This window comes from Sorex fumeus, unplaced genomic scaffold, assembly GCF_029834395.1.
Source record: "Sorex fumeus unplaced genomic scaffold, SorFum_2.1 ptg000018l, whole genome shotgun sequence".
Lineage (NCBI taxonomy): Eukaryota > Metazoa > Chordata > Mammalia > Eulipotyphla > Soricidae > Sorex > Sorex fumeus.
Window position 1 is genome coordinate 7056541 of NW_026606075.1, and position 14154 is coordinate 7070694.

The 14154-nt window shown below is 34.8% G+C and overlaps 1 protein-coding gene across 8 annotated transcripts in view; it reads left to right on the top strand.

The window, feature by feature from the left end:
• MCTP1 (multiple C2 and transmembrane domain containing 1) overlaps positions 1-14154 on the top strand; it is a 653067-nt gene that overhangs the window by 386606 nt on the left and 252307 nt on the right. For 4 of the 8 annotated variants that reach the window (XM_056112545.1, XM_056112552.1, XM_056112547.1 and 1 more), the window contains exon 6: positions 7728-7766. The exons of 1 other annotated variant lie outside the window; for it this stretch is intronic. In XM_056112545.1, the coding sequence (XP_055968520.1) occupies positions 7728-7766 (39 nt within the window). Of the gene's footprint in view, positions 1-3301; positions 3350-7727; positions 7767-14154 lie in introns of all 8 variants that reach the window. 3 more of the 8 variants (XM_056112546.1, XM_056112548.1, XM_056112550.1) reach the window with 1 other exon arrangement.

Genomic DNA, 14154 nt, shown 5'->3' on the forward strand with positions numbered 1-14154 from the left:
CATTGTAACGTATGATTTAAGTAGATTTATTCTAATTAGGAAGGAATTTAAATTTTCCAGTTAGGATTGTAGCACTGTAGCACTGTCCTCCCGTTGTTCATCAGTTTGCTTGAGTGAGCCCAGTAACGTCTCCATCATGAGACTTCTTGTTACTGTGTTTGGTATATCGAATACATCACGGGGAGCTTGCCAGGCTCTGCCGTGCGGGCGAGATACTCTCGGTAGCGTGCCGGGCTCTCCGAGAGGGGCGGAGGAATTGAACTCGGGTTGGCTATGTTGGCTGCGTGCAAGGCAAACGCCCTACCACTGTGCTATCGCTCCATAATTACTAAAGAAAATATTAAATGACAACTATTTTAAGTGTCTTAGAAGAGAAGGAGTCTATGTGGATATAACAGCAAATAGAACAGAGTGTGTTCTTGTCAGGGGGACAGAGAGTCTCTGAAGGAGGCAAGTCAGAGCTGAAAACTGAAGTTGGAATATGAGTTAATAAGACAAGATCATTAAGAAAGGAAACCTTTCATGCTGAGGAAAGCAGTGTGTGCAAGGACTCCATGGCTGGAGAAACTACACTGCTTTCTAAGAATTGAAACGAACTGGAACCAACTTCAAAAAGTGGAAAGAAAAAGAGTCCAGAGGATCATAGTGCCTGGCAGTGTTGGTGAGCAGGCCATCCCAGACTGAGGAGTTTTTGGTTCTGTCAGGGGTGTGGTCTCGGCTCCAAAGAGTGAGGGAGGTGGGATAGAAAGATGCATAGAGAGGAAGTGGCACAATTCTACTGGTCTTTGAAAATATTCTTGTAGTTGTACTATGAAAAACTTTCTAGAACAGTAAATGTGAATGCTTGGACACAAATGGGAGACGGTCACAAAATACCACTGTGGAATATTATGGAAGTTTGAGTTAGAACTGCATGAAGTGGAGATGCAGAGATGTTGGCAGATTTATCTGTCTGAGTTAAATTCTTAACTGATTTTAAGCTTGGTGGTTGACTATTCTTGTTTATGGTTGTTTTGTCTTTGTAATAAATGGTAGAAGCTTTATTTCTAAATTTGTCTAATTTCCTGAAGTTCTATTTGTCCAAATCGTCCCAAATGCCATTATTACTGGAGACCAGGATAATATGGCAATGATAGTTACTCTGATGTGTTGAGCAACATTAGGTGTAATACTGAAAATCCCAAAGGAAACATTTTTAGGTGTGTAATTTAAAAATAAACTTACTGGGCCAGAGAGATAGTATAGGAGTTAAGGTATTTGCCTTGCAAGCAGCTGACCCCAGTTTTATATCTGTCATCACATAAATGTCCCCTGAGCTCTTCTGGGTGTGATCTCTGAACACAAAGCCAAGAATTATCCCTAAACTCCACCAAGTATGTCCCCAAACCCAAGCCAAACCAAAACAGACATACCAATTATCTACTAAGCACTGTGCTGAGTTCTATCACCCCCCTCCTTATTCTTTTAAGTATTCACTGGTCTATGGTTGTCTACATCTGTGGTTGTCTACTTAAATAAAGAGACTTCTGAAGGAGAATTTGAAAATTCTCCAACAAGCATCATATGTTCCCTTACTTATAACCTTAGTGAACCATTGAAACTCTTTCACAGTTCACCTTCTCTCAAGTCCTCCATTTCTTTGGTCATTTGTCCTAACACATGCCTATTCTTCACATTACCTCCTTCCCATGCTCTATCACTCCTGGTTTGAAAAAAAAAGGTATTTGTATATGTATATGTATATGACTGCTGCTTCTGTTACCCTTTTTACAATGATTTCTCTCAAAACCTTGCCCGACTTTCTGTACTTAGTGATTGTAATCTCTGTGAGGATTTCAAAGGATGCTCAGAGGTCAGGGGAAGGTATTTTAAGTATTTTTTCATACTTTGGTATTCAAATCCATAAAGTTGTCCAAATTATCATAAGTGATGATCTAATTTACATTTGTTAGTTCTTAAAATTAGTATATTAATGATCATCTGCTTAAAATCAAGGTGTGTTGCTTTCTCAAGATTTCTAATGGTGACAATGAATTAAAAGCTCATCATTATATTTTATTCTGTAATATGTCCTATATGACTGAATATACTTCTTGAAATACATTTGAAAATTTTTAGTTTAAAACAAAGATCCATTTTATCTTCAGATTACAATTTTATATATCTAAAATACAGAATACAGAACATATTGCTTCAGAGAAATGTCATGCCGGACTTTCACAAATTATCCAGAAACAAATCTTATTTAGAGAAAGTATAACTAAAAACTCATCAAACCAGTAATCAGTAAATAAATGTTTCAAATTTTCATTTATATCCAATGTTACTGGGCTCGCTCGAGCAAACTGATGAACAATGGGAGGACAGTGACAGTGACAGTGATCCAGTGTGGTATATTGGAAAGGAATAAAGCTTGATTTCGCATTTACTGTGACACAGCAAAATGTTAAGTATACTGTTCTCTTGATTATTATCTCACATTCTATTTAAAAACCTTTGGAATTTAAGTTAAAGGACCACATTTATTCCAACTTCTGCGCTTAAAGAATTTTTCTAAATATTTCATATATATTAAGATGAAGAAAGACATGAATTTTAAGAATGAATAAGAGGTTCAGAGAGATAGTATCGCAGGTAGGGCACTTGTGTTGCATGCAGCTGACCTAGATTTCATCCCCAGCATCCCACATAGCCACCAAGAGTGTCAAAGAATGATTCCCTAATTGCAGAACGAGGTGTAAGCCCTGAATACTGCCAGGTGTTGCCCCAAACCAAAAATAAATAAATAAATAACAAATAATCCTAATGATCAAATAAGATATAGGAGATTAATGTTAAGTGCTAAGAATTTTACATCAATTTACTTATGAGTTTTTATGTGCTATTAATATTGACAATATATTCCATAAACAGTGTAGTTAGGATGATGTCTCCTTGTGTGATTCTCAGTTCTGGAAATCAGTAAAACTGAAGACTAAATTGAAAACTCTATCAGTTTGCTGAATCTACTAAAACATGCAATATTGAATTTCAACAGAGTAAGTGGAATATGAGCCATAATGGCAACAGTATTTTATTATACATATATACAATATATCTTTAAATTTCCAGCATTGTATGTACAAGAATCCAAAATCTCATGGGGGCATGCTGATGATTTGCATGGCACATTTGTCATCTCTATATTACATGCATGTCCTATTTTTGAACCCAGATAAGTGTACGGTGCATATATGTATGTCCTTTATATGGTATTTCGGTATAATGGTGTGTTTGAGTTCTTTCTGGCTCTTTTTTCTAGCAGAGTTCAATCCACAGCTTTCTTCATTGGAGAATTTGTGAAATAAAAGTGAGTTAATTTGTATTACACACTTTCTTTGATAATCTAAACCAAAAAAATGCTCTGCTAAAACTAAAAAAAGTAGAAAATTATAAGAAACCTATGAGTTGACCCTAGATTTTCAGAACATTTATGTTCATTTATTTTTGAATATTTTTCTAAACTATTCCATAATTTAAAAAATTCACCTATAAAAATTATTATCTGTGCTCTGAGATATATATATGTATATGTATATACATATATATTACAGTATGTAGTGTTCTGTGATTATTTTCCACTAGTGTAGCCTTTTTTTTGCTTTTTGGGTCATGCCCAGTGATGCTCAGGTGTTACTCCTGGCTCTGCAGTCAGGAATTACTCCTGGTGGTGCATGAGGGTCCATATGGGATGCCAGGAATTAAATCCTGGTCGGCTATGTGCAAAGCAAACGTCCTACCCACTGTACTGTCACTCCGGCCCCTATCGTAACCATGTTATCACTACAACAGAAGATAAAGCAAAAAGCTGATTAAATCATAAAATATTATTTAAAAAAAACAAGTTGGGCAGCAACATCACAGGTTACTTTCTTATATTATTTAATTCCTTTAGTTTGACATCAAGAAAAAAAACACTACTAATAAAGATTCTGAATTGTATGACAGTATATTAAATAATAATTTCACAAATTCATTTTCTCAACTACATTTAAGATTATAAAGCAAAACGTAAGTCTTGATTTTCTCTGATTGGCTTCATCTCCTATCTTTAATGTATCCCCCAAAGTTATTCTTTGTTTTTTTGCTTAATTTTGTTTATGAGCCACAGCTAGCAGTGCTAAAGGCTTACTTCTGACTCTGTGTTCCCAGGTCACTCCTGTTGGTGCTCAGGAAGGCATAGGGAGTGCCAGGAATCAAACCTGGGTTAGCTACATGCAAGGCAATCACCCTACCCAGTGTACTATCTCTCTGGCCCTCCAAAAGCTATTCTTTTGTAACCTATTTCACTGATTGCAAAGGTAACAATGCTAATAGTATATCTGTTAAATTTAGGTTTTTAAATCTTCAACTATCTTCTGTTTTATTGAATCTAACTTAACACTGAACAGAAAAAGACTGAGAATGAAATTCGTAGACCACTGATTAGCCAATTAATTTGGTTCAGGAAGCAGAAATTTTGTTATAAATCTAGGACTGTTTTGAAAGCCACTGGAGATAACAAAATTCTAGATACTGAATCAGAAAAGTAAAGAATCGGTCCCCAATACTCCCAATACTCCCAAATCTTTCATATTTGTACTTAAGGAAATCTCTGACTTCTTGTTTTTTTCACTTTCTCCAGCTGAAAATGAATACTATGCAGTTTATTTGGGAAGCTAATCTTGAGAGACAGAAAACGTACTAACTTAATAGTTTGCTATATAAATGGAAAGTTAACTGAATGTGAGGATTCTTTGATCAGCAGCAATGAAATTATGTAATACTGATCATATTGCCCTAATTCTACTCATCCTCATGTGCTTAGTCTGTTACTTTTAAAATATTTCTTTTTTTGATCTTAGTCTATAGACCAAACATGATTGCCACTCAATGCCTCTCTGGCAAAACACAGTACCCAAAAGAAGAGAGAGAGAACAAGGGGGAATGCCCTGCCACAGCAGCAGGGTGGGACGTGGGGGGGGTGGGTGGGGGGGGGGAGGGATGCTAGGACCTGTGGTGGGGGAGGATGGGCACTGGTGGAGGGATGGGTACTTGATCATTGTATAACTGAAACCCAAGCACAAAAATTTATAAGTCTATAAGTGTACTTCATGGTGTTTCACTAATAAAAAAAATGATAAAAAAATAAAATATTTCTTTTTTTATTGAAGCATTATGCGATTTAGTTACAAAGATAACATTTCTCATATTAAAATTTTATACTATTCCTAGATTCTAGATGATGGCAAACTACAAAGCTTGAAAAGATTTTCCCCTCTTCTGTAATTGACTTAATTGTTCTCATTTGATTTGACTACAAACATTATCTTTGGGAGTTACCATTTTTTTTTATCTGTTGAAATTCTGCTCTTCGAGACAGTGGTATATCCATTACCTGAGTCCTCACTGTATCACTGTATCACTGTCATCCCGTTGTTCCTCGATTTCGTCAAGCGGGTGCCAGTAGTGACTCTATTCCTCCCAACCCTGAGATTTTGGCAGCCTCTCCTTACTAGTCTTTCCCGATGATTGGAGGCTCTTTCCAGGTCAGGGGAATGAGAGCTGTTATCATTACTGGTTTTGGTTGCCAGGCTCTGCCCATGCAGGCAGGATACTCCCAGTAGCTTTCCAGGCTCTCCGAGATGTATATGTGTTATTTCTTTCTATGATTTGTTGACTAATGTCTGAACCCCATCAAATATGGTGTAGTAATTATGGAAAATGGGTAGGAAGTGTCTTATGATGTGTTCAGAAAGCGGCCTGGAGCATGGAGGCAATTGGATCTTGGAGGTTGGCTGCTGGGAATGGGTACCTTGGGGTAGGGAGGGCTCTCACCCACCCCACTCTGGGGCGCCCCAAGTGAAAACAGCCTGTCATGGAGTCCGGTGGCATGGTTATGGGAGCCTCATTTTATGCTCCTTTCCAGGAGAAGCAGTCAATGACTTCTTATGACTCCTTCTTATGATTCCTCATAGCACATTTTCTATAATATCCAAAGAAATTTGGTGTACGTTTGCCTTTCAGTGATGATGAAAAACCTGGTGAAGCTGCTGTAGCTGACAGTAAATTCTTAGCAGCAACAGCAAACAGCCATGATACATCTGTTAGATGGTCACCTCCACAAATGGTAGATTTTGTCATTTCAAAATGACCTGGGCTTAAGAAGTTAGAAAATATACAAGATGTTTCTATAACAACATGTAATAATGTTTTGCAATTTTCTGACTTCATTTGAAAAAACATGAAATTATTATAACCTGGGAAATTAATCACTCTTCTGAGTTTTGGACAATATTTAACAGACTGTATGTAGAGAAAATATCTATAACACTTCTATCTGCAGAAAGGAGAAGAGTATATTCTCTTTTTCAATGTAATTTTTTCCTTTCCTTCTGTAGATCCTCCACATAATTCTATTGTCTTGATTTAGGCTAAAGTTTGCCTTCTACATGAATTAGTTTGAAATTAATTTTTTTTAATTTATGACAACAATGCATTTCCTTTTATTATTATTTTTTATTTAATCATTTTTTTATTAGTGAAACACCATGAGGTACATTTATAGACTTATAAATTTTTGTGCTTGGGTTTCAGTTATACAATGATCAAGTACCCATCCCTCCACCAGTGCCCATCCTCCCCCACCAGGGGTCCTAGCATCCCTCCCCCCCTCCGCCCCCCCCATCCCACCCTGCCGCTGTGGCAGGGCATTCCCCCTTGTTCTCTCTCTCTTCTTTTGGGTACTGTGTTTTGCCAACAATGCATTTCCTTGACATATAGATATGGCAAGCATTTTTATAAGCTATATTATTTGCTCCAAATATTCCCTATCTTCACTACATCTGCCTTAAACATGATGATATAACTAAGAGAGGATATAGACGTGAATTAGGAAGTTAATACTGCTTTTTCATGAAAAGAAGTTTAAAACTGGGGAGGAGATAAAAAATCCTTTGACTTTTATGACTTACTTTACACAAGACACCAATGAGCTGAGCCCTGACACAAATCTCCACAACTTTAATTAAAACCTGTGGCCATTCTCTGTCTCTCCTTGCTTTTCTCCTTCTCTCTGTCTTTATCTTTCACCCTTGCTCGCTCTCTCTCTCTCTCTCTCTCTCTCTCTCTCTCTCTCTCTCTCTCTCTCTCTCTCTCCCTCCTTCCCTCCCCTATCATACACACACTTTTTTAAAGGACATGAATGGCTAAACATCAATTATGAGACAGGTAGTCTCATAATATGGAGTATTTTTTTCCATTTAAACATATTTTCAGATTCTGAAGTAATTACACATTCACAGGAAATCACCCAAACAACAGACTTTGAATGTGTTTGGAGAGAAAATTTGTCTAGACCTGGTAAGGTCAAGGTATATCCGCAACCGCAAGCACCAAGAGGAAAACTTGCCCACCCCGAGGGTCCTGCTCTGTTCTTTTCAGATTAACAATTAAAGTATTACAAAATTCCAGTCTGTTTCCAATGCACTATCCCCTGTCTTTGTTCAAAAGAATAAAGCAATTGAACTCTCACCAGAAAGAATGCTTAAATGTCAAAGATGCTTCATCTTAACTTTGCCTATGTGGAAAACAGTACTTGTGCCGTGTTACTGTTCCCGGTTTAAATGTTGTGTTTCCCCTAGAAAACAAGCTGCTGCCCTATTTTGACTTGAGTGATAACATAATAAAATACTTTATTTCATTTGCAGACAATGCTAATGAGGAAGAGTTGGAAAAGATCAAGTAAGGTAATGCTTAGCATGACATCTTCCAGCTTTTCTTGTTGAGAAGGATTGTAAGCTGCTTTCCTCCCAATTTTTTCATACCTCTTCAAGTTCTACTGCAGGATTTCATCACTCTTCCATTGTTATTTTCTTCCCATTAACCTTAAGCAAATCATGTGATTCTTTTTAATTCATAGAAATCACACTGATCAATTGCACCCAAATCATCCTCTCTTGTCACTTCTCGGCGTCATTCATAGTCTCTGCTCTCTGTACCACAGGGTCTAGAAAATGTCTTTGTGCCAGATCTGAAATAAATCGATGAGGCTAGGGCAGAAATAACTCCCGAGGGATAGAATATCCTTGCAACTTCTGGTTTTTATTCACTAAGATATGGATTTGAGGTTTTCTGATTTTAAAAGTAAAACCTTACATCATTTGAGTGTATCGTATAATGAGAATAATTTTCCATCATTGACTCTTTTCACCTCAAGAAATAAATGACTCTTGGCACTGAGAGGAGTTTATGGTTTTTGTAACTTACTAAGCTCTGACTCTGATAATTTGCAAAACATGTGAGTTGTGAACAAAGCTACTAATGTGTTCAGTAGTGATACCACACTCAGGCGCACACCAAAAAATCAAGATGAAACTGAGCTTTTATGTGAAACAAATCAAAGGGAACTTATTATTAAATACCTTGCTTGCTCAGATTTCTGTTGTAAGCATCAGCATTCCTTTTAACCGTGACTAACTTTTTTAGACCCTGGAACAGGACAAACTCTTTTCTTCCATTCTGATTGAATCATGCTTTTACAGAGTTTTTCTTTAACATCATCATTGTTATTACTGTGAGTTAAAAAAAAATATTTGTGTAAAAATGTTTTTTGTATATGTCGTAATTTCTTTATGTGTTTTAACAACTCTTTCTTATTATACAGTGTTTTCCTAATTATACACAATTAATTATCAAAAGATCACTTGGCTCACAAAAGAAGTCAAGGTCATATTAATAATCACCTTTATCATCACAGTAAAATGAAAGACATTTTTGAGAAGCTGCTGAACACTTTTTGACTTAGTGTTCACCATGACTTTTACAGACAAAATTTCAAAAAATTTTAAAGAAACATTTGCACTGTTCACATTTGCATTACTCTTTCCCTTGTAATTGAATTTCAAAATTAATATTATAAAAGTACTCATTTTAAAAAATTTAATATAGTTTGACTTTCCGTATTTTGTGTCTGTATTACAGTCTTGTATCAAAACTGCAACCCACCAATATGTCAGCTGTATCCTCTCTTCAGAGGTTCTTGAAATAGAACAGGATACTTATCATATTATTGTTAATTAGTGGACCTGATCCATTTATTGCATAATAAAGAAAATAATAAAAATAGTTCCTTAAATATTTTATTAGTATTTAATATTAACTATAACATAAGTAAACATAAAACTACATATTTTCTTCAATTTAGAAAACATTAAAAATATTATAGAACATGTATTCTCCACTGTTTTCATCTCTGCAGTGTTTGTATTTTTATGATTAGTAATAGATTTGTACATTCATACTACCACAATTTTTTAGTTGGGCACTGTGTCTAATACCAGATTCATTGTGGCATCTGAGAGATTATTTTTATTGCATACAATAGTATGACATTACGGGTTTTGTCTTGAGCGATGTAAGTTTTATAAAATTTAGTAAGGTTATTTAATAGTGAATAAAGACAAATTGTACACTTCTGTTTGCGTTATATGAGAAATACTGAACACATGTAATTCCCTCAAATTTGCACTGTCCCCTAAAATATTTGCCATATTTATTCACATTATTATTATAAGAGCAGCATGTTAAATAGAAATCCAGGGGAAGTTTAAAATTTCAGTGATCATCTGGTCAAACATCCTTCACACACACGCACGCGCACACGCACACGCACACACACACACACATGCGTGCTGCATGCTAAAACTCACACCAATGCTTTCATCCAGGGATTAAAGAGAAAAAGTAATGTCAAATAAATTCTGCTTCCTGTGAAGCTAAAGGAGAACTAACCATTCTATGTAGTTCGATTCATTTTACCTGGTTACCTATTTTTTGTAGATCCCTCTTGTGAATCATTTCAGTTGTTCAATTTAAAGACTCTTCAGTGAGGAAGAAAATAGTCTCCTTTTATTTTTAACTATTTTCTTCATTAATTTGTTATTGGTTTGTAATACTATGAACTTGTACTTTGGGGGAAGTAACGTTTATCTGTATGACATTTAAATACAGATGTCTTTTTGTTATATTTGCTATAACTATGCTCAAAGTTAAAAGCAAATCTTTTGAGTTTTGATATGTAGGAATGAGTTCTTTATAGCAGAACTTTGGAAGGCTGCCTCTCTCTCTCTGGACATCAATGGTTAATATAAAATCTGTGAATTATTATAATCTTTATGGAAGAGACTTTAATATAGTGGATAAAGCTGTTTTATATTCTCTACAGAATGGAGATTTTTTTCCTTCTTTGTCTTCAAAAGTGATATAATCAAAGAGTTTGGGCATAGGGTGGGGTGGGGGGATTTTATATTATGTACATATACAAAGAATACAGGATCTTCTATATACAAGGAATAAATTTGAAAACTTCCCATAACTTAAATATCTATGCATCATTTCATCTTGTCAATAATTCTTCCCATGAAAAAATATATTTTTGGTACTCACATAATGTTTTGAAATCAAATATAGTCAACTTAAGGACAAGGCCATTGTAATTGCTGCTTAGAACAGCATATACGACTTAGAATAAATGTGTTACCTTTTGATTACAAGTACAAAAAAATACCCTTAAATTCTGAGGGGCTGGCTTAAAGGACTAGTGTACTTACTTGGCATGCAGGAGTCCAAGTTCAAATCCAGGCACCCGTTGGTCCTAGTCATTGCTGGGAGCAATTCAAGGTATCAAGTCAAAATTATGAGCTCCATAATATCTCTTCACCAGAGAATGATAGAATCTATTAAAATACTCTCTGACTTTTCATATGAACATGATGCATATTTTAACTATTCCTCCAAATTCAGCTGCCATAGAAAAATATTATTTCAAGAAGAAGGGAATCTAAATTTAAACAAGTATATAATTATCAAAAAGAGTTATACTTATAATACAAAATGCATTTTGACAAAAAAATTAAAATGAGTTATTTTATTATTTTATTCCTTGGAAGAAGTTTATCATTGATAATTTATTCTAAGGTTAAATTATTCCACAAGTTTTATGAACCCAGAAAAGAAAAGTGTCTACTTTGTGAATAAATCTTATGGGGTCAAACCAAAAAAGAAAAATATAATAATGAATGTAATTGCTTCTATCATATTACAAGCAATAATGGCTTTACACTATATTGTGTGAAGTCGTTTTGGGGTGTGTGTGTGTTTTATTGTAAAGAATGAGTTTATCAATGGGCAAGATAATAACATACTTGTGTGCTTTAAATAAACGCTTCAATTATATGAGAAATAACCATTGTGATAATATAAAGATATACACAGTGAAATTCACCTTCTCAAAAATAACATTTTAGAATTGTTTTAAGAGAGTTCATCCTTTGAATAATATAATATAGACTGTGTGATGATGTCTAATTAGCATATCTTCCATTACTTGATGGCTTATTTTTTAATAATACATCTTTTTTATAAAGATTTTATTATAATCACTTAGCATAATTTTAATGAACTATAAAACACTTAATTCACTGGTTGAATGAAGCATTTTTAATAAGACTTTTGGCATGGATATTGTTCATTTAAACTGGAGAACACTTTCAACTCTGTAAGTCTGCAGGGCGTAGTTAAACCTGATGCCTTGGATGACATGTTAAAAATGCATCAGTGAAAACCTCTAAGTGCTTTCATTTCAGAAATGGTAGAGAAACAGATTAACACATTTTTAAGTCTCTCACAGTCAGTCAGACTTAGTGGGGGAAAAGTCATTATTAAACAATTATCTAGTCGTTTCTACAAAGATCTCATATCCTGATAATCAATAGGAGATTATTAAAAACTAAAAAAAGTCATTGGTCACAGACTTTTCCAACCTTGAGTGACCAAAATGTTCTTTGGTGTCTCACTTTGAATTATTCAGCATATATCTTTGAGGGGAATAAAAGGATGCTTACATGCTCTTTAAGGAAATGTAAAATTATATTTAAAAGCCCTGACTTTGTAAACTCCCAAATCTGTATTACTTAGAAACTGTAGAACTTCAACTTCATAAGTGAGACTTCCAGAGGTCTTGGTCTGACTTCAAAAATCTGCTTTCAAAATGCAGCAATGAACAAAGAATGACTAACATGAACACTTCTCTTATTGAGGATCTCACTTTGACTTAATTAACCAAACTCATAAAATTGGTATTTTTTCAAATATTTTATCATAACACCAGTAAATATTTGATAATCTTCACAAAATACATGAAGTCATAATTAAATTTTATATTGAGGTGGTATTTTTGCTGTTTTGACAAAATTTCCCATAGGTATAACATACATTTTAATGTATTATAATTCATAACTATAGGGATTTGCTATAGCAATAGCATTACAATTATTTGACCGCCCTTGTTGAATTTTTAAAACGTTGTGAGTTCTTCAGGGAGCAAATCTGGATGAGTTGGCACAAAGCAAAAGGACAAAATGTAATCTCAGGCAGAGGATGGATTCTGTGATGCTGGCATGCTAGGTCTAAGAAGTTCACCAGTGAGCCTTCACATTTCTAATGAGTGTTATTAAATGAGCTCATGGTTTCTCAAGACCCTATCTGAAATGATCAAAGGGAATACATTAAACTGCTTGACCCCAGGATAATGGAACTAAGAGTTGATTCACAAGGCCTTCTAATTCAAAGATACATAGGTGTATTATATAGCATATATATAATATCTAGCATATATGTGTTTAGATATTTACATACATATATTTTAAATTAACGTTACTGGGAGATTTACTTTTTTCAAGCCTCCTAAATGCTCATCATAAACCATGTTTTGGTGAGTTCCTTTGTTTTTGAAGCTCTGTTGGACAGTCTATCTATGCATGTATTTACACCTTCATACTTACAAATACACCCACACTCAAACCAACATCAAGCACCTTACCCGCTGTGCCATCTCTCCATTCCCCAATTTAGCACTTTAAAAGGGACACTTCCTTCCACTACTCTCTTGATAGAGACTGAGTGAAATAAATATCTACATTAAGATTTAAGATGAATCCTTGGGGATAGAGAGAGAGTACATGAAATAAGGCATTTACCTTGCATGTGGGTCCCTTTCTCGTGACTGGTTTAAAACCCCAGCATCACATATGACACAACTAAGCACCACCCAGGGTCATTCCTGAGCCAATACAGCCTCTGACCATCACCAGGTGTGCTCCCCACCAAAACCAAAATAAATCTATGGAATTTATGTAATTTATTCTTTTGTTTTGTCTTCAATTTTAAAAAATGTCACCACTTTGGTATTGAATTCATTCTTGTAATGCCAGGAGTTCTATTATTGTTGTTACTATTATCATTTACACTATAACTCCTGTTATTGATATCTATAGATACTGTAGAGGAAGGAAGGTGTTGGGTAATCAAATGATTGGCAGAAAGATCCACAGGAAAATTATATTGTTTCATTTAAAATAAAGCACTAAGTAAACATGAGAATGCAGGTTGTAAAATAAAATTTTATTTGATGAATAATGACAGCAACAATTAATATGGTAATAAAAACAGTAGGGGCTTAAGTAGTCCCATCTATAGCTAATAATTGTGCTTCCTGATTTTTTATAAGTACTAGCCCGGTGGTGTTGGCTTGTGGGTGAAGGGCCAGGCCATACCCAGTAATGCTCCCTCTCTTTCAGGAGCTGGGGAGCGATGCTGGGAATTGAGTTTAAAGGATCCCTTAACCTACATATATGAACTCTCAAATTTCAACAGGAAAACCTACATTATCAGACTTGATCATTAAAGTTATCCCTCAATGATTCTTTCTTATTTGCTCTTTCCAAACGATTTGAATCATTAGGTCAGTTACCCTCTGTGTTCATCTAAACATTGTCAAGTACAGAGATGACGCACTTTTCCATTTTAGCCACTTTAGACCATCTAAACTTGACATCAACAGTACCTTTAAATGCTAAATGTTATCTTACTTTTTTATAACTTATCTTAGTCTCAAGCAAGACTGTGCTATCTGTTTTTGTTGTCTTAATACACTTTGTATTAGGGTGAAACTCACTATGTATTATCACTTATTTGTATTTGGGATTGGTTTGTGTAAAGAAACTTTAAGCAGTGACTTTTTAATAATATACCTCAAAATTTTTCCACATATTGATAAACATACTTGTTAATTGAAAA